This window comes from Oxyura jamaicensis, chromosome Z (genome assembly GCF_011077185.1).
Source record: "Oxyura jamaicensis isolate SHBP4307 breed ruddy duck chromosome Z, BPBGC_Ojam_1.0, whole genome shotgun sequence".
Classification (NCBI taxonomy): domain Eukaryota; kingdom Metazoa; phylum Chordata; class Aves; order Anseriformes; family Anatidae; genus Oxyura; species Oxyura jamaicensis.
The window spans coordinates 43,038,496-43,062,665 of record NC_048926.1 but is presented as its reverse complement, the minus strand read 5'-3'; the positions used below and the strand labels follow the sequence as shown (position 1 = coordinate 43,062,665).

General features: G+C 37.1%; 1 protein-coding gene across 17 annotated transcripts; it reads left to right on the top strand.

The window, feature by feature from the left end:
• Nucleotides 1–57: 57 nt before the first annotated feature.
• On the top strand, nt 58–23,095 carry KIF27 (kinesin family member 27). Of its 17 annotated transcripts, none has more exons than XM_035310063.1 (19): nt 58–176; nt 1,608–2,002; nt 3,992–4,192; nt 4,988–5,955; nt 8,304–8,447; nt 10,667–10,873; nt 11,556–11,716; nt 12,096–12,229; nt 12,772–12,927; nt 13,220–13,357; nt 14,021–14,226; nt 14,589–14,786; nt 15,129–15,239; nt 16,271–16,447; nt 17,119–17,334; nt 18,360–18,566; nt 19,375–19,573; nt 20,054–20,218; nt 21,849–23,095. In XM_035310063.1, the coding sequence occupies exons 2-19, from the start codon at nt 1,693–1,695 to the stop codon at nt 22,310–22,312; spliced, it is 4,362 nt and encodes a 1,453-aa protein (XP_035165954.1). In that variant the 5' UTR covers nt 58–176; nt 1,608–1,692; the 3' UTR covers nt 22,313–23,095. The 17 variants fall into 17 exon arrangements, 16 of the variants coding, with proteins under 16 accessions (XP_035165954.1, XP_035165952.1, XP_035165955.1 ...); XM_035310061.1 differs by having other exon boundaries at nt 75–176; nt 718–2,002; XM_035310064.1 differs by lacking the exon at nt 58–176 and adding an exon at nt 188–258.
• Nucleotides 23,096–24,170: the final 1,075 nt, after the last annotated feature.

Here is a 24,170-nt window from a genome sequence, read left to right as displayed (position 1 = left end):
CGCGGCGGGGCGGCGCCGCCGGCCGTTTGCCGCCGACGGTTGGGGCCGTTGCCGGCGGCCGTTGCCTAGCGAGGCGCTGTCAACAGCCGAGAGCGAGCGGCCCACGCGCGGCCCGCCGGCCCCACGGGCCGCCCCGCTGCTGCCTCCGACGGCGGCTGCCCCGAGGCCCGGAGCAGGTTTGGAGCGGGGAGCGACGGGCACGGGGCCGGGGGGAGCCGCCCCACCCCGCCTCCCGCCGCTTAGCCGGCATTTTGCTTTGTGTTTTTATTTTAGGAAATAGTAAATAGGACCTCTCCCCACCTCCGCCCCTCCCCGCGACTTGTTTTGTTATTTATTTCTTTGTTTAGGTGTAATTTTGGGAGGGGGGCGTTGCCAGCCTTTTAAAGCAGGCCTTGGTGCTGCATACAAAGAAGGCACCTGGGTAAATAAAGACAGAAACCCACCAAAATGTGGTTGGAATCTGTAGGTAGTAAGTTTAAGTAGTTGCTCCTGATTTCCGTGCCCTTTACGAAATGAACAGGATTTCAGGCTCTTGCTTATCTTCCTTGGCGTCCCTCTGCTCGGTTCTGTAAAACGGGGCTTTTCATCAGCTTCCAAAGTTTCTCAGCTCAGAATGGACAAGCCCTCAAAGTAAATGGGTGTAAATGAAATGCAAAAACTCTTCTCTTTGCAACCACAGAAGACTATGATTTTAAATTTGCTTGTATTTTCATGAAGGCTGAATTTGATGTGCTTAGCTGATGAGTTCTGCCAGTTGGGTAACAGAACATAAAGGCTGTGTGGGAGGTCAGCAAGAAGGAAGTTCAGCAAACTTTCCTTTGCACTGCAAAGTCTCCTTGAATGAGAATCAGCAAAAACAAAAGATGTGTTTGGGATCCAGCAGCATTTGATGCCCACAGAGGTTTTTGAGTGTTTCTGATAGACATTTTTAAAGAAATACTATTTGATGTTTCTGTATTGTGCTTCAGAATGCGTATGTGGGGGCAGTATGAGGAACCATGGTTGCTGAAATACATAACTAGTGAAAATTAATTACATATGGGCATAAACACACAGATTAAAATCAGAGGAATGCTTTGTGTGTAGTAATCACAAATATTTAAAACCATACCTGCCATGTAAGGAACACAACAGCTTTCTCTGTGCTTCTGAAATTATAAATACTTGGCCCTTGTAAGCAAAAGGTGGCTTTAAAGCACACGTGTGTATAGGTATAACTTCAGGAGAAAAAGGTTTTGTTTGAATAATTTCTGTTGCTTATGCAGCAGTGATGTAGCAATGGGAAAATAAGATTCATTGTAAGTGTATGCTTTATCAACAGTTTATTAACAAGGTCTTACAATATTGTTGCTTCATATGGCAGTATAATGTCCAAATAGAAAGTCTGGCAACTTTCAGACTAAAGGTTAAGTCTGCTAGCTTAGAAGCTAATAGAAGCCAAATTAGTTTATGATCTGGCTTAACAGTTACTAATATATCTGCTTTTTTATCATAGTTACTTTCCAGAGTGTAGTGATGCTTATGTATTCTTTGGGAAACTCTTCAACCTTCTACTTCAGCAGGGAGTTAATTCTTAAATATTTAACTCAGATAACATTTTTTCTTAGGTGCAGAAAATTACGAATGAGGTGAACACAGGAATTGTAACAGATCTTGTAATGACTTCATGAATACTGAGTGGGGAGCACAGAGATGGAGTCCGGCATGGAGGAGATCCCAGTTAAAGTTGCAATAAGGGTCAGACCTCTGCTTTCCAAGGAAGTACTTCATAACCACCAAGTGTGCGTGAGATTAGTCCCAAATACACAACAAATTATCATTGGGAAAGACCGTGTCTTCACTTTCGATTTTGTATTTGGCAAAAACTCAACCCAGGAAGAAGTTTATACAGTTTGCATTAAACCTCTTCTAGTGTCTTTGACTGAGGGATATAATGCTACAGTATTTGCATACGGACAGACAGGTTCTGGGAAGACATACACCATTGGAGGTGGTCACATTGGTACGTTGTAAAAAGTCCTTTTGTTTGGGGGGTGCGGGGAACAATGTAGTTCCGCAAGTTAAGTAATTAATACATAGTAGATGATGCTTGAGAACTTTTAAGGGATAATGAAAAAACATATAGCAAAAATAAAAACTTCCAAAGTTTATGTGATAGTTGAAATGTTCTAAACACAAATTCTGTGTACATTAGGCTATACTGAAAGTATGAGAGAAAAAAAAAATAATTGTAAAGTGTTCTTTCCCATCCTCCATTTTAACAGGCAACTTAAAACAGAACTACTTTCTGAAACACAGTGCAAGAAATTCTTGCTACATTTATCCTACTTAGAAAGTATCTGCTTTAGCTAATTGTATTAAGCAAACTCATTCTTGGAAATTTGTCAGAGACTGGCATAGGGACTAATTTCAGATATAAATTACATGGAATAGAATCATAGAATGGTTTGGGTTGTAAGGGACCTTAAAGATCACCCAGTTCCAACCCCCCACCATGGGCAAAGACGTCACCCACTAGACCAGGTTGCCCAGGGCCCCATCCAACCTGGCCTTGAACACCTTCAGAGATGGGGTATCCACAGCTTCTCTGGGCAGTCTGTTCCAGTGCCTCGCCGCCCTCTGAGTAAAGAATTTCTTCTGAATATCTAATCCAAATCAACCCCCTTTTAGTTGAAAAGCTATTACTCCTTGTCCTATCACTACACCATCTGACAAAGAGTCCCTCCAGAGTCCCTCCCCAGCTTTCCTGTAGTCCCCCTTTAGGTACTGGAAGGCTGCTATAATGTCTCCCCAGAGACATTTCTTCTCCAGGCTGAACAACTCCCAACTCTCTCAGTCTGTCTTCAGAGGAGAGGTGCTCCAGCTCTCACAGCATCCTTGTGGCCCTCCTCTGGACTTGTTCTACCAGGTCCATTCCCTTCTTGTGTTGGGGGCCCCAGAGCTGAACACTCCAGCTGGGGTCTCACAAGAGCAGAGCAGAGGGGGACAATCACTTCCCTCAGCCTGCTGGCCACGATGCTTTGATGTAGCCCAGGATGTGGTTGGCTTTCTGGGCAGCAAGCGCACATTGCTGGCTCGTGTTGAGCTTCTCATCAATCAACACCTCAAGGTCCTTCTCAGGACTGCTCTCAATCCATTTTCTATCCAGACTGTACTTGGAACCGTCGCAACACAGGTGCAGAACCTTGCATATTGGCCTTGTTGAACTTTATGTCGAACTTCAAATTTTGCTTTTTTAAAAGCAGATATCTGAAACTCTACTATCCAACTTACATGGTATTTACAAGTCAGTGTTTCTCAACACCTGAGATTGAAGACTTTTTTTTCTGTACTAGTTTGCAGAAAAATTCTGCAGCTTCTGCATGTATACATTTTTGCTTTCCGACTTTCCCTGGAATCCTGTATCACCAGCTCTGGCTATCTTCTCTTCCATATCAAGAAGTGTAACAATTTGTTTGTCTGTTCTGTTTAATAAGAGAGAAGAAGGGGAATACCAGGAATTGGGGAGTAGCAGTAATTAGAAAACTATCTGGATTTTTCTTGGTCCTTTTCTGTATAAGGTCCTTAGAATAGTCTGTGTAATCATCTCCACTCTTCCCCTAACCAATTCCCCTGCTTTGATGTTGTTTCTGAAAGTCTGAATTTGAAACCCTGAAAATTATGTATTCATTCTTTCTGCATAAAGGATTTGAAGTTTTATCATTAATTCATTAGCAAATTTAATTTTTTTTTTTCTTCTAGCATGATTTTTTACTGATTAATTTTCTCTTAGTCTCATACCTGCAGAAAGTAGTAAAGTTATTTACCATTTCCATGCATTTTTGATCAACAGAAAAGCAAATATTTACATGAAAACTTGGGAAAACTGAGCTCTTCCTATTCCTTAGTATATTGAGTGGTAAAACTCACAGACTTCTCTTTAGTTTCAGTCTTTGTGATTTGTGCGGCAGAATGATTGCAAGTGTCTGTGACATCTGTGTTTGTATTTTAGCATCAGTTTCAGAGGATGAAAAGGGCATAATCCCACGGGCTATTCAGGAGTTATTTCAGCATATTTCTGAAAACCATAATGTTGATTTCCGTGTGAAAGTATCTTATATAGAAGTTTACAAGGAAGAACTTCGAGATTTATTGGAGTTGGAGACCTCTGTAAAAGATTTACACATCCGAGAAGATGAAAAGGGAAATACAGGTAGGATTTCAGCTCTAGAACTTGGTGCACTTGGTTTCTGTTGTGTGCCCAAATTATTCTTTCAATCGCTTGAAAAGAGAGCTTATTGATGACTAATCCCAGAAGAAGAAGTCACATTTTCAAAATATAAGGTCAGTTTAGCTGATCTGAAGCAGTCTTGATTTTAGATTCCTATGAACAATATCGATGATCCTCCAGAAGCAGTATTGGGTGATAAGGTAGGACTGTTAATGTTTCTGCAAATTCTGCATAGAAACACAATTGTGCATGATTATTCAGTTTAATAAATGTTTTAAGATTAAGTCTTTGCTTCTCACTTCAAAGTTATATTTGTTAAGCTACTTAAACTGTAAATATCTGCTTCCACTAAGAACTATGTTCTTCACATAGGCTGGGAGTCATTTTTACTACAAACTTTTAAAATGTCTGTCTTTTAACTGACAAAGTAAGCTTTGAGCTAGGTTTGCTCGTACTTTTTTTTCTAGATAGCACTAGATTGCAAATTGCATAAGACGATGTGTAAACACCTAACGCTGTGTATTCTGTTTAAGATATTGTTTCAAATGCTGTGACAAAATATGCCCATATATTATGTTTTCTCAGGTTTCAGATGTGCTGTACTTCATGCTTTCCACATACTGTTTTATTTTATTTAGCTATGTGCTACGACCTTGTAATAGTGCAGGCTTGTATGCTTCTGAGATTTGTGTTTATAGATTGACTATTCATAAATGCTGTAAACTTTTGCTGAAAAGTTCAGAATTAATTTAATTATTCTGATTTTCTTTGTTTTGGTGTTTGAAGTGATTGTTGGTGCTAAGGAATTCCAAGTAGAATGTGCAGATGAAGTGATGAGCCTGTTGGAAAGTGGCAATGCAGCTCGTCACACAGGCACAACACAAATGAATGAACACTCTAGTCGATCGCATGCTATTTTTACTATCAGTATTTGCCAGAAACAATCTGCAGAGTCTCAAAAAAATGGTGATGTTCCCCAGGATTCATCTTGGAAATCAGTCCAGATGATTGCTTCAAAGTTCCATTTTGTGGATTTGGCAGGATCAGAGAGGGTGACAAAGACTGGAAATACTGGTGAACGGTTCAAAGAATCAATTCAGATCAATAGTGGTTTGTTGGCCTTGGGAAATGTCATCAGCGCCCTTGGAGACCCAAAAAGGAAAAGCGTACATATTCCATACAGGGATGCTAAAATCACTCGCATTCTGAAAGACTCCCTAGGAGGAAATGCCAAGACTGTCATGATAACATGTATAAGTCCATCCTCATCAGACTTTGATGAATCTTTAAATTCGCTCAAATATGCAAACAGAGCCAAAAACATTAGAAATAAACCAGTTGTAAACTACAACCCTGATCAAGACCGGATTGATGAAATGGAACTTGAAATCAGATTGCTCCGAGAAGCTTTGCAGAACCAACAAGTCAGTAATCAGTGTTCACATGACTTAAACCAAGAAAGAACCCGAATCAGTTCACTAGAAGAACAGCTCACCCGGCTCCAAGTTCAGTGCTTCAGCTACAGAAACTGTTTAGACGAAGCCTTCCCATTCCTGGTTGATTTGAATGATGATGTTAGCTTAAAAAGAAGTCATCGGGACAGGTTGCAGAGTTGGATCAACATGGTACAGGAAGTAATGAAGGAAGCTCTCACCGTTCAGCAAATTGACGCTGGGACCGGGACCACTCAAGAGCCCCATCATATCACAATTCTTCAGCTGAAGAGAGAACTAAAGAAATGCCAGGTATTTCATTACAAGTTGATTGTTTAGGTACCTATGAACAGATCAGAAAAGCTAACCTGTGTCTGCCTTGTAGGAGGAGGAGACAGAATTGCAACAAGTTAGAATTTTATAAAATCAACCCATTTTCAGTTTTCACACTGAATTCTGGTAAGCCTGTAGATTGTTACACAAATTCTGGCTTTTCTTGGTTCTCGTCATTCTAAATTACAGCTATTTTATTTATTCTTCATTTTTTTCTCTGGCTTATTGTAAACCTCTGATTCCCAGGTTCAAAACAGTGTAAGAGCTGGGTTTAAACTGAAAGATACCCAGGTAAGCATGCCATCTACAGCTAGGAGGAGATAGTTAAGGAGATGCTAAAATAACAGGACAGTAAAGGCTCTTGAGCAGCTCTTAAGAATTGTCTTTCCTTGAAAGATGTATGTAAGCTAGTTGTACAGAAGTATCTGTTTTTAGAACGGTAAGACATGGTGTGTCTATACGTTGCATTTGGCTCTTAAAGGTTTTCTGGAAGGCCAACTACATTTGGAAGTACCCTTCAATCAATGTTGGATTATTTACCCAGAAAAACACCTGAAAAAAACATTATAATAATTTCTTTAATCCTTAGGCTCTTAATCTGAGACGAAAAATGAGGAAGGCCATCCTTATTTTTTCATTTGAGAAGTGTATTAAAATTATGATTGATGCTGAGATTTTGTAGCCACATCTCACAGCACACTGAAGAAAGTAATTGGATTTAAATACCCACTTTGTAAAGTAGTGTTGGTTATGGGTACATTATTTACTTCGGGGGGAAAAAAAGTTGTCAGAACAAAATCAATAGATGAGAAACAGAAGTAAAGAAACAACTGGTAGAAACCACATATAACCACTTCTGAGGGGAGCGGCTGATTCCCCAGAGGGCCGTACTGCCATAACCATAGGGACCTTGACAGCCTAGAAAGGTGGGCTGACAAGAACCTCATGAAGTTCAGCAAGGGAAAGTAAAGAGTCCTGCACCTGAAGAGGAACAACTCCAGCCACCAGTGCATGCTGGGGGCCACCCAAAATACCACTAACAGGGCAAGAGATGTAATCCTTCCAGTCAGTGATGCCACACCTGGAGTAGTTTGTCCAGTTGCAGTTGCAAACTGTGTTTTGCATTGCACTAAACACAGCATAGCCAGCCGGTCAAAAGAGGTGATTCTCCCACCATATATAGCATTGATGCAGCCTCACCTTGAGTATTGTGTGCTCAGGGGCTCCACTATACAAAAAGGATGTTAAGATACTTGAAAGTGTGCAGAGGAAGGCAACAAAGCCGCTAAGAGGGCTGGAAGGCAGGTCCTGTGAGGAGAGACTAAGGACTCTTGGGTTGTTCAGTCTGGAGAATAGGAGGCCAAGAGGTGACCTCATGGCTCTCAGCAACTTCCTAGGAGGAAAGGTGCTGCCAGTAACTGAGGGAAGAATGCATGAGAATGGCACAAAGCTGTGCAGGGAAGTTCACACTGGACATCAGGAAAAAATTCTGTACCATGAGGGTGGTCAGACATGGGAACCGGCTTCCTAGCAAGCTGTTTTGTGCCCCATGCCTGCTAGTGTTTAGGAGGCATTTGGGCACTGCCCTCAATAACATGCTGTAACTTTAGGTTAGTCTTGAAGTGGTCAGCCAGCTGGACTTGATGATCTTTGTAGGTCCTTTCCAACTGTTCTGCCCCATTCTACTCTATTATGTTCAGTTCTGGGCTCCACCTTACAAGTGATACAGGGACATACTGGAAGAAGTTCAGCAGAGGGCCACAAAGATGCGTAAGGGACTGGAGCACCTCTCCTGTGAGAAAATGCTGAGAGATCGGACTGCTCAGTATAGAGAAGAGGCTCAGTGGGGGATCTTATCAATGTCTTATAAATACCTGAAGGGAAGGTGCAATGAATGTGCGGCCAGGACAAAAGGCAGTGGGCACATACTGGAACACAAGAGCTTCTATCCAAGCATATGGAAGCAGTTCTGTACTGTGTAGGTGGCTGTGCACTGGAACAAGTTGCCCAAAGAGGTTGTGGATTCACCCTCAGAGATCTGCAAAAGCCACTTGGATGTGGTCCTGGGCAACCTGCTCAAGATGGCCTTGCTCGCGCTGGGGGGTTAAACAAGGTGACCTCCAAAGGTCCTTTCCAGCCTCAACCGTTCTGTGATTCCATGATTGGAGAATTTGCTATATATACGTCACAACTTTGCAGTTCCAATCACACCTTTTAACAACAAATTAATATATATATTTAATATATATAATATATATTTAATTTTCCAACTTCAAGAATAACAATGTCTGTTTTTCCACTGGCTGAATTTTCCTTTTATTATCTAGCAGGCTCTAGCTATGGATGAAGAGGTATTCAGCCAGAAGGATCATGAATTGAAGATATTGCAGAATCAGATAAAGACATTAATACAGGAAAATGAAGAGCAGCTGGAATCTTTAAAGAAGGCTCAAGAAACACATAGATTACAGGTATTTTTCCTCCAGCACATACTGCATATATCCATATCAAACCATCCTCCCACTATAGGAATGCATTCATTATTTCAAGACAGATCCTTGAGGATTTTTTTTGGACATAAATACCTACCAGTCTTACAAGCACCTTGTTTGAATTAGAGCTGTATGCCTTGATGAGCTGAGATCATCTAGTGGATGAATCACAACAGTGTGATTCCTGAAGTTTGTATATCAGCCTAACTGTGCCACAGCCTTCCTGTGCGATATTAAATGATTCATTCACCCTCTCTTTGCTTCCTGCCTTCCTCCAGATCTGTATTGTTGCTAAGTTGTTTCAGGACGATTCATGATTTAGGATTCGAAAGGCTTTTAAAGATTATTTAGAATCTCAAAAAGACCATAAAGTTCCTACAGAATGCTTTAATTGAAAGGCTGTATGGAAGTGTGTTATATCTTTATTCAGTGTGAGAGTAAAGTATGATTGCCTTTCGACTTTGTAAGACAGAATTTCATCCTAGTTTTCTGAGAGTTTACTATTACAAGAAAATGAGTGACATAGTGGAAACTCTGCTTGCCTCCTTCCCTCTCTAGATCTTGTATGTGCTAATGAAATTGTAATGGGTAGTAAGTGAATAGCATTTCAAGATCCAGGAGACCGTATATAGGATAGTTGATAGATCTGACTTTATAGGATGATAGATCTGACTTTTTTAAAGGGAACAGCATAAACATGGCTAGCTAGAACTCTTCTTATTCTACTTTTTCTCCTTTTTCTCCTTTTTCCTCTTCTTTGCTGATGGCTTGGGGAGAGTCAATGAATGAAAGGTAAGTATATCAGTCACCATTTTTTCCTTCCCTCTGTCACTTTTTTTTTCTGTTCTGTCATCTCTGGATAGGCTTTTTTGCGTGTTTTGCTTTTTTAACCCATATCTTCAATGTATTAGACTGAGACAATCTATGCTTATAGTATTAAGTCTGGAGGGTACGAGGCAGGTGTTATGAACAAATACAGTTGTACTGTAGGCAAAACATCACAGCTGCCACTTTTACTTAAAAACAGAAAAATCAGTATAATAATTAAATCAAATACTTGTGTCAAATGGTTTAAAGCTGTATGCACAGGAATGTGTAATTTCAGTGATACATGATAGAATAAGAACTGTAAAAGTAGCGTGTAAATGTTTGTACACCTGTAACAGGTTATGCACTATGGGGTTGCATGTACAAGAGCATAAGGGACAGAGTCTTATATGGATTAAAAAAAAAGTTGCAAGGTGTAGTTGCCCGTTACTGCTTCCAAAATCATAAATTATATGGTATTCACTTATATATTCTATTTCCTGTGACACAGGAATATTGCATATTGTATTCCAACAAAATGTCAATTTGCATACATTGTCTATGTATGGGGAAAGGACTTGCAGTCTAAGAAGTCAAGATAAAAAGAATAAATAAAAAATATATGATTCAAAGTAGGAGAATGTATACTTTAGTTAACTATCTCTAGCTGTTATTCAGATTTCCTGTTGTTGGTAGGCTAGATTTTAGATGTATTCTGAAAGGAACAGAGGTAATTGAAAATCGTATAGTCTTGGCATTATGGATGAATCAGTTAAGTAAAGATACGTAATTTTGAACAATGCACAGGCATTGCTGTAGGAAAGGCAAGTAAGTTCTTCAAACTAGCATTGCCAACAAATTTGAGGCTGGATAGAAAAGAAAGTAATAGTTGATACCAGGGATCCTGGGGTCATGTACATGTTTACGTTTATTAATAAAAATAATGTTTCAAGTTGGACTGCTCAAAGAGGAAGAGGAAGCCTGTGTACATTTCATTATTTAAACTCAGACCATGTGCTTCATTTGAACGTTTTTCTTGAATTACCATTTTATTTCTCCATGAACACACAAATAAGGCAAGCAGGGGCTGATAAATGTCATCTACTTCTCACTAGATGCCTAAATCTAGCTGACATATCTAATCTAGGACAGATCCTTTAGAAACAAAAATGTCTCAAAAAATATTTATTGGAGTTTGGGGAGAGGTAAGATAACACCTGTCATGCCAGAGAATTTTCAGTTTGTTGCAGAATTTGCCTGTATACTGCAGAATAATTTAGAGTTAGTGAGTGATTTACAAGAAGGCTGACCTTTATAATGAATTTAGAAAGGTATGATGTAGACCTGATGATCAGCAACAGTTTTGCTTTTTTTTTTTTTTTTTCTATGAGAATGAAAAAATGGTGGAACAGCAAATCCTTATTGATCAGCTAAAAGAAAAATTAGAGAAGTTTATGGTTGTGAAAACTTTGGACTTCTCAAGTGCTTGTGGAGATGAGCCTGCTGTTATGGCATCTGCAAGGAGGCCATACAGTGTCCCACTCACAAAGAGTCTGCTACACTCCCTTCACCCATCTTCAGGGACAGAGACCCGAAAGGTAAGGTCTGCCTAAACATTATATTTTTTTTAACAGTTATTGTTCAATATATTGTTCAATATTGTGACAAATTATGGTGACTTTGTCAGCTGCTGTTTAGCTTCCCATTGAAGACTCTGAAAAAGTACTTTCTAAGTACTTTTAGATAAGTCTTGCAACACATGCTGTGCCATGGTTGTCCAAAAGGTATGGGCTTACATTTTGAATCACAGAATGGCTGGGGTTTAAAGTGACCTTTAAAAATTATCTAGTCCAACTCCCCTGCCATGGACAGAGACATCTTTCACTAGATCAGACTGCTCAAAGCCTCATCCAAACTGACTTAAAACACAGAATTTATCACAGTGATAAAGCTGTAGTCTTTTGTGTTCTTTTCGTGGAATGTTTGACAGTTCAGATAGGAAACATTACCAAAATGAATTATTATTCTGTATTGATACACTGAACATTTTGGGTAATAAGTTGGTAATGGTACCTTCTTTTGCACTTGGTACAAGTGTTCTAAGCAGAACCTTCTCTTGCAAAACCTTCTGGTACGTAGGTACTCAGAAATATTATTTAAAACATCTGCAATTTTGCATACAAGCTGAGGTAGTGAAAGACTTTTCAATTGAAATACTATTGGAATATCAGTAAAGAATTACTAAACTATTACAACTGTTTTTTGGGTGCTTTTTGGCAGGTGTATACCAGTCCCCCTGCTTTTTCCCTGGCTCGGATGATGGCAGGATTCCGTGCTCGTAGCCAGATGTTACTGAGCTATATAGAAGATCAAGATGAAGTCCTTCACTGCCACCTCTCTGATCAGAGTGATGAAGATAAAGAAAATACAGACAGTAAAAAGTAATTTATATGAGTATTTTTTTTTCTTTAATTTTTGTTACAGATAAATATGTAGCAAATGTAATATTACTGCCTAATTCTACCACAGTGTGAGGCCATTTGTGATACTACTTAAAATAAATCTGCAGGACCAACTGGGTATATTATGAAATTAGTTTAAAAAACGCATTTTTTTTTATGTGATAAAAATTGCATGATCCTTGTTTCGGGGACAGAATCCACCAAGAAGATTGAACAGGGGAAGAAGAACGTGCAAATGCTTATGTAAGCTTTCACAGTTTGGCACTCTTCTTTTTAAGATCATGTACTTTACATAAAGCTAAAAGAAAAAAGCATCCCTTTGTGTTTGGAATGTATCATGTTTTCCATTCTTCCTTAGGCATTCAATAAACCAAACATGGACACGAAAACAGGCTTCTCTGTGCTTTCCCTTTGAGCTAAGTGACATGAAATGTCAAGTAGACAAGTCCAGTTTATGTAACAAATCTGTGCTACGGACTGATACAGCCACAGGTAAGATGGAAGTCATGAGAGTAAATTGTGTTACATATAATATCAGAATATACAATAATGTCTATCACATTTAATTATTTTTCCCATCCAAATATCTTTATTTGCTACAAATACTTTTTTCATTATAGCTCAACATAAATTTATTTTGAAATTATTTTCCTTTTCCCTTTTCTGAAACTGACACCAGTGACCTTAATGTTTAAGTAATACTTATTAGCAAGAAAGCACTTCACATACAAATCTCCAGTACTAGTTCAAGAAAAGGAAACGGGCTATTTCATAAGAGATGCACTGAAAATGCTTAAATAATATCTTTTGTCTCTCGCAGATTAGCATTCATTAACATTCTTGAAATGCTAATGCATACTATCATTTCCCTATTTAGACACACTGCAGGGAAAAACTCTTTGCACTACTCTCTCCTTTTGGTTCTTTCGCTTCATTTGGAAGAATTCTACACATACTATATTTCAGATCACTCTCTTTTGGATAGAGTCTTGTCTTTTTTTTTCTGTCTCCACATTACTTTGTTTTCTTTCAAGGTGAAGAAATTGACTGCCTCCAGAAGAGTCATGTTTTTAACATGCAGAAGTTAAAGAATTCAGAATTGAGACTCACTGAGGCCAAGCAAAAAATGCGAGAACTTGCACTTAATATCAAAATGAAAGAAGAACTTATTAAGGAATTAGTAAGAACAGGTAAGTGGCTGAAAAACTGAAATGAAGACATTCAGAAATAAGCAAGAGAAAAGGCACAAAATTTCTGAAGTCCTGCATGCGTTAGTTTTTATGTTATTTTCATATGTGGGAATACTTCTGGTAACTTACAGATTTGTAACTTCTATGAATTACTTTGTATGTCTGCATTGAAGGCTGCAAATTTTTATTGTGTTTTCTGCTATGATATGCAGATTTGTTTGTTAAATATTTTTTGTGTTTTGTAGCTTATTGTGTTTATCCACCTATAGTGTAATTTTTCATGTATGCTTAGTGCAACTGATCTCTTCATGGACATGTGTTTGTCACACGATGTCTGGGATAGGAGAGAAGATACGACATTGTGCTGGGAATGCTTGCATTCCCATCATAGCAGTAGAGAAGCAGGAGTCAGAAGTGGATGAGGGAAAAGGTCAGTGTCCCTGTTAGCCTATATCATTACACACCTGTCCTGATATATATATGCTTGCCAGAAACTTATCATTATGATGACCCTTAAGATCTTCCCTTACCTGTTTCAATCACACTCTTCTACTGTGTACATATTCTCTTGAGGCAGTCTTTTGTCATTGAGAAAGATTCCGTGCCCCAGTAATAGTACTTTGTGAATCCCAAACAGAGCAAATCAGATTGCCCAAACAGGGCAAATCAGTAGAAACAAAATCCAAAGTTTTTTGCTGATTACTAAGTTGAAAGCTTGAAAGCTAAGAAATAAGCAGCATATTCTTCTGGGAAAAAAAAAAAGTGATAACATCTTAAAAAAAAAAAAAAAGTAATACAGGGGAGCTATTTTGTCAAGGACTGCAATAGGCAGAAAATTTTCACTTGACTTGGCACTCAGCTGGTGCTTTCTTTGGTGACATCAGATGATTTATGAAGAGTTCAGATTTAAGACTCCTTCCTTTATCTACGTTTCAGTGTTATAAGGGAACTGTTTGTTTAGGTTTGGAAAACGTCTCAGAAATCTTTGGTTTAATCATGATGAAGTAAGTAACGATTCAATTATAGGTTTAAGTAATACATTTCAAATTATTATCTTGCTGTTTTAAAACTATTTGGATATGGTATCTTTAAGGTAAGGATGCACAGTCTGTAAGCAGGCAATATTCTTTGAAGATAACTAAACTGGAGCAAGAATCTGAGCAGGCCAAAATGGAACTGGCTGAAACACAGAAGCAGCTTCAGGAGCTGGAGAATAAGGAGCTGAGAGACATTCCTGAGAAAGCCAAGTTACAAAAAGAGTTCCGGAAGAAGATGGATGCAGCTAAGCTGAAAGTGCAGGTATTTCCAATATGACCATTAGGATTTGCAAATTCCTGTTTCACTATCACCTTTGAAATCTGAACACTCTGCTTGTGAAACTCTCATCAGCTTCACACAATTGAAGCTGGTTGGATTGAAGTAGCCAATGAGAACCTTCATACAATCATACCCAATGCTACTTAACAAATATGTAGTTAGATAGTTCTGTCTTTGATGATTTTACTAAGGCTCGGAGACCTTACAAATAATTGTGATTGTTGTGGCAAAAATTAGTAAGTTTTGCTCGCTGTCCGAACTCACTGAAATAGAGAATTAACCTGAGTCACGTTTTAGTTTTAAATTTTCCTGTTGTTAAGCTGAAATTTTCCTTGAACGTTCAGGCCTTACAGAAGAAGAAGCAAGACACTAAGAATCTGGCTTCTCTATCTAACCAAAGTGAAAAAAGAGCAATAGAACTTGAGCAGAACGTAGCTCAGATGAAGCATCAGCAGACCCTGCTAGAGAAAAGACTGCGTGACGAGAGTGAAAAAAAGAAGCAACTAGAAGCAGAGATTCAGCGCGACCAGCTACAAATTAAAGTAGGATTCTTTCTGTTTCCTTATGACAAAGAATTAGATCAACCAGTTTTACTTTTGTTTTCCCAAAGGCAATGCACTATACTACCAGATTTTGTCATTTTAAGTAATTGCTTTCTTGACACTGAAGAAATTGAGTATAAATATTTTCACAGAAATCTTCAGTCTTCATTTCCTTTCAGATATTTTTTAAAATGTTATTATGTGATGTCTAGCCCTGAGTTGCAATTTTGCATGTAAATTAGGTCAGTATTTCAGATTTTGTAATTGTGTCAATTCTGACATTAAATGTGTTTGAAAATTTGACTGATTGAGGTAGAAAGTTTTGTTTGTTTTCATTTATAGGAACTTCAGCTTAAGATGGAACAACAACAGAAGATTCTTAAACTTAAAGACAGAGAGATTGCTGCATTTAAAAAGAAAAATATCTCGGTGGGAACTTTACAGAAATCAGAGGTAGCTAAATCTATTTCAAATGTGTGTGAACACTGGAAAGAAAAAGATGTCTTTACTCATCCCTTGTCATCTTTGTAAAGTGTTTGGAAGAAGAGTATTTTATCTTTTTTTTTTAATTTTTATTTTTTTGCTGTAGCAAAAACTGGGACTAGAGTCAAGAAGCTCTTGTACTGTTTTTGAAGGAAAGGAGAGGGCTGTAATGTCTTGTTTTTTGCTATGACTTGTCAAAGGTAGTGATTCAGATAGCTGGAAATTCAACAGGTTTGGTTGTCTGGTAGGTTTGAAGGTGATTCTGATGAGCTCTGTTATAAATGTTTCATGGATTGTTTGTTTATTTATTTTTTCCATCTGATAAATATGACAGAGGGCTATGGTTTTGGTTGTTCATAACACAGAATAGTAGGTTTCCTGTGCAACAGTGCTACCTGCATGATTTCAGAACTGGACATTGGAACATGAGAGTTTCATGAGTTAACCAAAGTCTTTAGAGGTGAAAATAAATTTAAAAAGTGAAATAAAAGCAACTTCTTAGCCATACCAGCAATATGCCCACTGATAAACCATTGCTTCAGAAGAGACTTGGCTAGCAGGATCAGAACTCCCATTTTTTCTTTCTTTCAGCATCACAGTTTCTCATCGCTGTGCTTTTCCACAACTCTTGGTCTTGGGCAAGAATAATGCAATGAGGATAGGCTAGCTGAATTCTTGTGGTACCTTCCAAACTTAGTTGTTGTCATTCTATATATGACATCTATTTATATAACTGTTTTTAGGAAAAGAATACATTTCCTTAAAGGCATCTGATAAAATTGCTTACATAAGATGTAATATAACATTACAGAGCCTCACCTTAAGTCATTCCCATTTCTGTATTATCTTGAATCAAGATTCTGTTGAAGAATTAATGTTAAGAAAAAAAATGTTGATTTCTCACATTTTATCAGTTACTCTAAAAGAGGAAAAACATAATCATAAAATTCTGACCCAAATAATCCTTGTTAATGTTCTCTGGATCTCTGTTTAAATTGTAGAAATTAGAAGAGCAAAAGAAATGGCTGGATGAAGAAATGGAAAGAATTCTTCAACAGCACCAACAGTTAGCGGAACTAGAAGAAGATTTAAAAAAAAGAGAAGCCATTGTAGCCAAAAAAGAAGCATTATTGCAAGAGAAAAGCCACCTAGAAATCAAGAAACTGAGATCTAGCCAGGTGATTTAAGAAAAAAAAAAAAAAAAAAAAAAAGAAACTAAACACAATTGTAGTGCTGACTGAAAAGACTATGAGGGGAGGGCAGCCAGATAACAGAAGAGGTTTAAGCCATGCAACTTTTGTCTCCAGCACTGCCATTACATCATTGTGTGGCTTGATCAAATCAACATTTAAAACATGAATAACACAGTGTAATAACCTTTATTTACATGTTATCCCCCAAATTCCAACAAAATTCTAACAAAACAAAATCTGACTTCCAAAGTTCTGTTATTGCAGACCATTAAATAAAAATATCTAAAAAATTGCTCAATGCTTGCAAACTAGAGAACATGGCAGAGAAACATTCTGCATTATTTACTTTGGCTACTGAGAAATAGAAATTGAAATGTCATTGTCACTGTAATGACTAACTCATGTAATATATGTAGAAAACTGCACATTGAGTTTTTTTGTTTTCTTTTGTCTTTTGAGTAAATAGTAAATTTTAAGGTAGCCGTCTACTCAGCCTAAACAGCATCCCTTTACAAGAAGTAGACAGGTCTTCCACTTTAGGGTGCAATAGTCTCATGCATATGTTTATTGGGGAAGGAGTATCTCAGTTTTATACCTATGGTTTATTTCTTTCATTCATTCTTTATTTCTTTCTCTTTTTTTTTAAAAAAAAAAAGGCTTTAAACAAAGATAGTATGAAATTGTCTACTCGCTTAAGTATGCTGGACCAGGAATTGTGTGATAAAGGTATGCAGCTTCAGGACAGCGCCACTGAAGATAAGACAGACATTCTGGAAAAAATTCAGGTTCTTCAGAAGGAAAGGGATCAGCTACTCAGAAGAAGAAATAGTGTGGATGAGAAATTGAAAGAGGGTAAAGTGTTGTCAGCTGAAGTAAGTAACCATCTTTGAGATACATAAAACTTTAAGGCAATGTTGTATAATAAAGCATTCCAATCATGACCTAAAATGTCTCCCAGTATTAGATAGTCTAGAATCAAGGAATTGAGGTTGGGTGTTTTTGTTGACAGCCGACATTAAAATACTACTATAATAGCGCTACTTACATACCACTGAACAACATTTACTTTCAGAAGGACTTACTTTAGCTAGAGTCTGAACAAATGTCACTGGCCTAACAATTATAGAATTAGAAATAATGAAAGAGGATGTACATCAATTTATCTTAGGCAGATATTTTCATGTCAGGACATAGAACAAGGTAAAGTACTCTAATAGTGATGTCCCTTGTTTTTTTTCATAGGGTTTTGTGGAAGACCAATCCTCACCTGAAGGCCTCCATATAGTTACAATGAAAATAAGCCATATTGTGGATGTTACACTCTTGAATTGATTAGTATAATTAAGTTGAAGATAGAATAAATTAATATTAAATACACAGATTTGTTTTAGGTCTTGAGAAGCAGCAGTATAGGCCTATCACTGAGCTGACAGAATGCCAGAGATAATCCTATTTGCTTTAGTCCACAGAATCTTCTGCGATACTTAAGGGCGTTAATTTCTGCCACTTCCCTGCACAGATAATGGTCACCAAACTCCTTACAGATCTGATTCATTCATTAATTGCTAGTTAGAAAACTAGTTCAAGTGAAAACGTAATAGTAGAAGTCAAACTGTGGGGAGGGGAAAATTAAGGAAGAAGAAAATTTCTGCTTTTGTGGTGATGAACCATTTGTTTGAACTCCGAAAAGTGGAAGGGATATCAAGACATTTCCTGCTTGCTCCAAACAGGTTCTAGATTTGTACTCTTCCTCTTATTTTTCCCATTCCATTCTCTATACTACTACTAGTCTTGCTCTTAAATTTAGATTCACCTTTGAGAATGAAGTTAATGTTTAATGTACACGAAGATTTGTTTTGTACTTTTTTTACGATCTCACGTCTGTGTTTCTGTGTAGGAAGAACATGTCCTTTTCCAGCTGGAAGAAGGAATTGAAGCCCTGGAGGCTGCTATTGATTACAAGAATGAAAGTATTCAGAGTCGCCAGTACTTGCTTAGATCCTCTTCACAGATCCTTTCACAGAGTGAGGATAATGTAATAGGAAAACTAGTTTCCTTGTCTGCTGATGAGCTCAGAGCTATCCTCTTCAAATACTTTAATAAGGTTTGCTTTGGCTAATGATTAATATTTTATCCTATTACCTGTTACTGTTATAGATAATGAAATGAAATAGTGTCAAGAAGTAAAGTCAATTTAATCCACTTTCATTGAAATCCTGCTTAGGTTACTCACATCTGTTGTTAATTTGGATATTTTGGATCCTTACACCAACATAAAAAAGGATGCTTTTGTGTTAATTGTTTGTATCTTGTTTTGGTGTCCTTAGCTTAAAAGGTGTTGCAAATCTGGAAATTTCCTTGCTCCTTTCCACTGCTTTATGCTGCTAACTTCTCAAGTAGCAACATATTTAAATAGTGGTGTCATTCTGAAATTCTTCCCACCTGCAGTCTTTATCAATCTCAGGATAGTATTTCTTTTTTTCCAAATCTATTATAAAATTTTTCTGCAAATAAGTGCTTACCGCCATATACTGAAGAATCATACTGACATCTGGAAACATAAAAATGAAATGCATTAGGACTTAGTCTCTCTCTTTGCCCTTGGGTGAACCTTGGGTGATTTTGTGAACAAGCTGTCTGTGGTACAGAAATTGGAAGTTTTCCAGAAACAGGAAAAAACTCTTGTATCAGTTTAAATTCTGCACAGGGCATTAAAAAAATCCACTAGTCCATGCAATCAAAATGTACACAGCTCAGTTCTGAAGTGTGAACTCATGTCAGCAGGAAAATCTGTTTCCAGTATAAACTTAAGCTTATAGAGACAATTGCTTTTGTATGCATTCATCTATTAAGCAGAACTGTAAAAGCATTTGTTGATATGGTTTGATAGAAGAAGTGTATTTCTTTCTTAGATTGTTGGCCTGCGAGAGTCTGAACGTAAATTACAACTGCAGACTGAAGAACAGGAAATGAAGGTCATAGACCAGGAAAACATAATACGTGAATTGGAATCTGCACTTGAGCACATCAAGTTGCAGTGTGACAGGCAGCTGACGCTACAACACAGAGAACATGAGAAAAAACTACAGCTGATACTGCATCATTTCAAAGGTGCTTGTTTGTTTTCAAAGGGGGATTGTACAGCAGATATTATCTGTAGTCACTATTGAGAAATACTGTATTTCATATGAAAGAAAAAAGAATATATGAGGTACAAAGATAACATTTTGACTGTTACTAATTCTGATGTTGTGTAGGATGCTGATGAACAGATACAAGGTGCTTGTATAAAAGAAAAAAGCTGACCATTTTTTAAAAACTGTCAGAATTGTTCTATTTTTATATTGAATTTGCTGATATTGGAAAGCTGAAAGATACCAATTACATTGATCTTTATCCTCCAAATGCTTCTATTAAAATTGAGAAGTAGGGTTGTCATGGGTTTTTTGATCCTCTGTCATACTAATTTAAATGTACACAGTGAAAGCAAATGTCAGCAAAATACAGGACATACTCTCTCTAGCTGTGCCTCTTGATTTTTGGCACAGAGAAGTGAAGATTTGGTTCTCATACTAGTTTTACTTGTCCTAGAACAAGATGGTGAAGGTATTGCAGAAACCTTGAAAGAGTATGAAGTAAAAGTCCAGCAACTGGAAAAAGACTTATTTTTCTATAAGAAAACCAGCAGAGAGCTGAAGAAGAAATTGAAGGGCTTTTTTGGAGAGTCATCCCATCAACTAATGGCACCTACTAAATGTAAGTACATTATCTTAAAATGCTTTTGTGATTATCAGTAGATCATTTGAGGGGTAGCAAACAGACTAAAGTATATCAGATAGACATAAAAATAATATTTTTACAGAACTAACTCTTACCCAGGAATGTACTACATCTCCCCGCACTTGCAAAGGAGAGACAACATCAGATTGTAATTGAGGCAGTGGTATAACACTGTTATAAATTCACATTCGGTTTTCTCTGGATTCGAGCATAATTTCAGAAGTTACAGTCTCAAACTGTTGTGGTTAAGAAAATGGTATTTTATTATCTGAAAGACTCTGAACGGTAGTATAATTAACTGTGTAATATGCCACACTTTTAGATGCCAGTATTTTAAACAATTAACTTAATTCTGCTGCCAGCACTTGATTTCATAGATGTTACTTATTAGAAGATTGTCAGTGAGGAGGTCCATACTTCCAGTTAACTAAAATCATTCTTTATTAAGGTTAAAAGACCTAGACATTTGTAGTTAGAAGGTAAGTTTCCTAATGTGATCTGTGCCTTGACCAAAAAAAAGAGACCAACAAACAACTATTTAAAATTTTTAATTGTTCCACATCCTACTAACCACAACTCAAACTTACAGTGAAGCAGTTCTAGTGTAGGAGCAAGAAAGGTTTAATCATTGTCATTATCTTGGTTGTTTTACACCTCACACTGCCACCACCACCATTTCACATGCACAGTGCAGCTTTTTTGGTCCCATGTTTTTTCTTAAGGCTCAGCATGACTCATTCTTCCTCTTAACTGATGGTTCTGTTTCATCACACTTGAGGTAGTGCCATGTCTTTGTAACACATAGATGCTGGTCACATATGCATCTGTTGCTACCAGAGTGAATTAAGGTTTAGCTCTCAGGTAGGATAATAAGCCTAGAGGTTAATTACTCTAAAGTATGCTGTGAAGGTGTGAACATGAATATTCCAGAGGTTGGACTGTAAATGAGCATGAGGAAGATTATTCTGTGTCTAATACACAAAGAAGCATGTAGTTCAGGACATGTTTTGCTGTGAGGAAACACACATCCTAGCCAAACTATGGCAAAGCGTAAAAGGGTGAATGTCCCTGTGACTTTCTAAATTTTTCAAATACATATGTTTGTAACGTTTGTAAGAAGCATTCTGTATTTTACCTTTAGTTATCTTTCCTTTGAATATATTTTGGGGCATAATACAATATAATAAAAAAATTGTTGAGCTTCAAAAATAACAAAAATCCTTGTGTACATTAAAGTCACTTTCAAAGAATATGTTTTGTGTGTTCTGCTAATGAAATTGCAGACCGCTTCTGAAAATATGAATAATTTCATATTTTACTGTCATGGTTCAGTTGTTTTAAGATTGCCTAAATTGCAAGTTAGAATGGTGAAGCTTGTATTACAAGCACAGAGGCAGAAGAAAGTAACAGAATCAGAGGAAAGCAAATCCCTCCGGTGTTTTTGTCGATGACAAACTTTTTAACAGAAAAGAGCAAAAGTGAGATTACTGTATTTTTTTTACCACTTTCATACTACAAGTTACTCATGCTGTAAACCATACCAACTTACTAATGTTTCCTGATACAACTTTTAGCTGTGTATCTCCTGATAAAAATTTCATTTTAGGTAACAATGCTGGTGACAGGGCATCCGGTCAAGATGAATCGCAAGCTGCTTCTGAAGAATTCAAGCTAACACATAACCCCGAAACCAACAGTCAAGCAGGAAAAATAAAAGAAGCAGACAGAACAAATATTCTAAGAGCACGGCAAAATTCATGCAAGCTTGGAGAAGATATATCAGAATTTGGATGCAACAAAGAGTGTTTGTCAAGCACTAGTGATGACAGAATAGGAAGAGATGAAGCTCAACCTCCAAAATCTCATCCTCAGCTACCTTCTGTCACCCACAGAAGAGAGACCATAACACAATTTCAAGGAGTAACCTCTGTTAAACTATCTCGCAGAGAGCTACGTCATATTCCTCCCTCAGAATTATCTTTGAGGCGCTCAAGCCTTGGTGCAGGTGTCAGTTTTATTGCTCCAGACTCCATCGAAATGGACAAAAAGTCTAGTATCACTAAGACATAGTTACTCTTCACTGAATTATAATAGCTGTTGCTACTGAAGGTACTGTGTTAGATTTCTTTGTTGATGGTCTTGTTAAGTAGCAGCCATGGATGAACGACTTAATCCCCTTTAGTTCTTCTGGTCACTATCAAGTCATTAGGTGCTTGTGATGTTCACGCAGTTTGAGTGAATCTGAGATGGATTTTAATTAATGCAGTATCTATGGACGTATCATTCAAAGACCTTTTAACATCGAAGAAGTAATTTATATTGTTTACTTGTTTTTATTTCACTAACTTAAAATATTTTTCAAAAATTGCACTGTGAAGTGCACTGTACCCGTATACTTTAGGTTTCCTGAAAGAACACTTTGCTTCATTTTGTTGGGTCAGAAACAATAACAAACTACATAATTTATTTCACTATATAGTTAGAAAATACAGTTTCCAGAATCTTACCTAGTATTGATAATGACTGATTTCTGTATGCTTTTTTCTATATATATTTTATACAAGCCATGCTTGAGATTAAATTTGGTGCCTAAAGATAAAATTGTTATTGAAAAGGAATGTGAGAGTACTTTAAAAATATATATCTAATTACTTTAAATGTCCTATTGCATGACCCAGAATTTTTTTGTTTTTCAAAAAAAAAATATCTTTAATTCAAAATAATTTTTATGGTCTGGTTGTGAAATTAAGTGAACTGCTTATTTCTCCTGAAGGTTTTGTTTGATGGGGCTTTAAAAAATTGCACTTTGGGAATCTCAAAGCGTGTTGTTTCTGTACCATTACTGTAGAAAAAGGAGGATCAAATTCAGCATTTTCTAGGTAAGCTAGATGGACAAATACAGTATTTTCTTTGTACTAATTACTCATGTCTTTATTTTAGAAGATAGACAAATAGTTCTTTTGGATTCCCTATCTGCTTCAGAGCAAGGGCTACAAGTATCCTTTGATTTACTGTTGTTGGTAATCAGTTCAGGATGAAAAGCAAACCTTTTTCATAAGAGTGCAGTACTCACTGAGAAGCATACACTTAATAGCTGTACAAACTTGAATGTGGAGAGCAGAATGTCCGCACTTAAATGAATTTAACACTTTTATCCATAACTCTCTCCAACATATAAAAAGAGGCACTTTTGAAAGTAAGGTTAGTTTTATGTTAGCAGCGGACTACAAGTGGGCATATTTGAAAATGTTGTTGGGGATTATTAGACGTACTTAGCAAACGGATTTTTACACTGCTGCTGTCTGGGCAAGTAGTGTATAGCATGTGTGGCTGTAGATATGAAAGGACTGCATTTTTCCGTACTGCAAGCACAGAATAAATTTGTCCACATCATGAAGCGGCTGTTACAACATGATAAATGGACCTATTGTCTTGTGGCAGATTTACAATTTTTCTGAGTAGGTTGCAAAATACTATATTCTAAACGGTTAGGTAAACCATACTTAATTATTCCATCTTGTTCATCTCAATTGTGGATAAGAATTGTCATCTTTTTGTTGGATTATTTCTACTTTCATGGAAGTAACAAGTCTTGCTAATGTTAAGTTTAATATTAGTGTCTATATTATTCACTCCATGTTTGTTGTCAAAGAGCAATAAACAAACAAGTAAATACAGTTTATAATGTGTACTTATTTACTACTCTTTATTAGGTGAAATAATTGCTGAAGGAATTTCTTCTTCGGATAATACTGTGTATTATCATATACTTGACTCTACCAGTAAGTATGAATTCCTCTTGAAGTCTGCATAAATGAAAATTCTCTTCTTTATGGATGATAAATAAGCAAGAGTTAATGTAGGAAACACACAACTCAATTGGTAGTAGATGTCAGCTTGTGCTCTGCAGGTTTCTGCAGCTGTGACA

What these genes read in the sequence shown, in the direction of transcription:
- KIF27 (XM_035310063.1), top strand. Translation starts at nt 1,693, where the DNA reads ATGGAGTCCGGCATGGAGGAGATCCCAGTTAAAGTTGCAATAAGGGTC. An exon ending in CAGCTAAGCTGAAAGTGCAG is followed by an intron (nt 14,227 to 14,588) that starts GTATTTCCAATA and finishes TTGAACGTTCAG; the next exon opens with GCCTTACAGAAGAAGAAGCA. An exon ending in GATACTGCATCATTTCAAAG is followed by an intron (nt 19,574 to 20,053) that starts GTGCTTGTTTGT and finishes TACTTGTCCTAG; the next exon opens with AACAAGATGGTGAAGGTATT.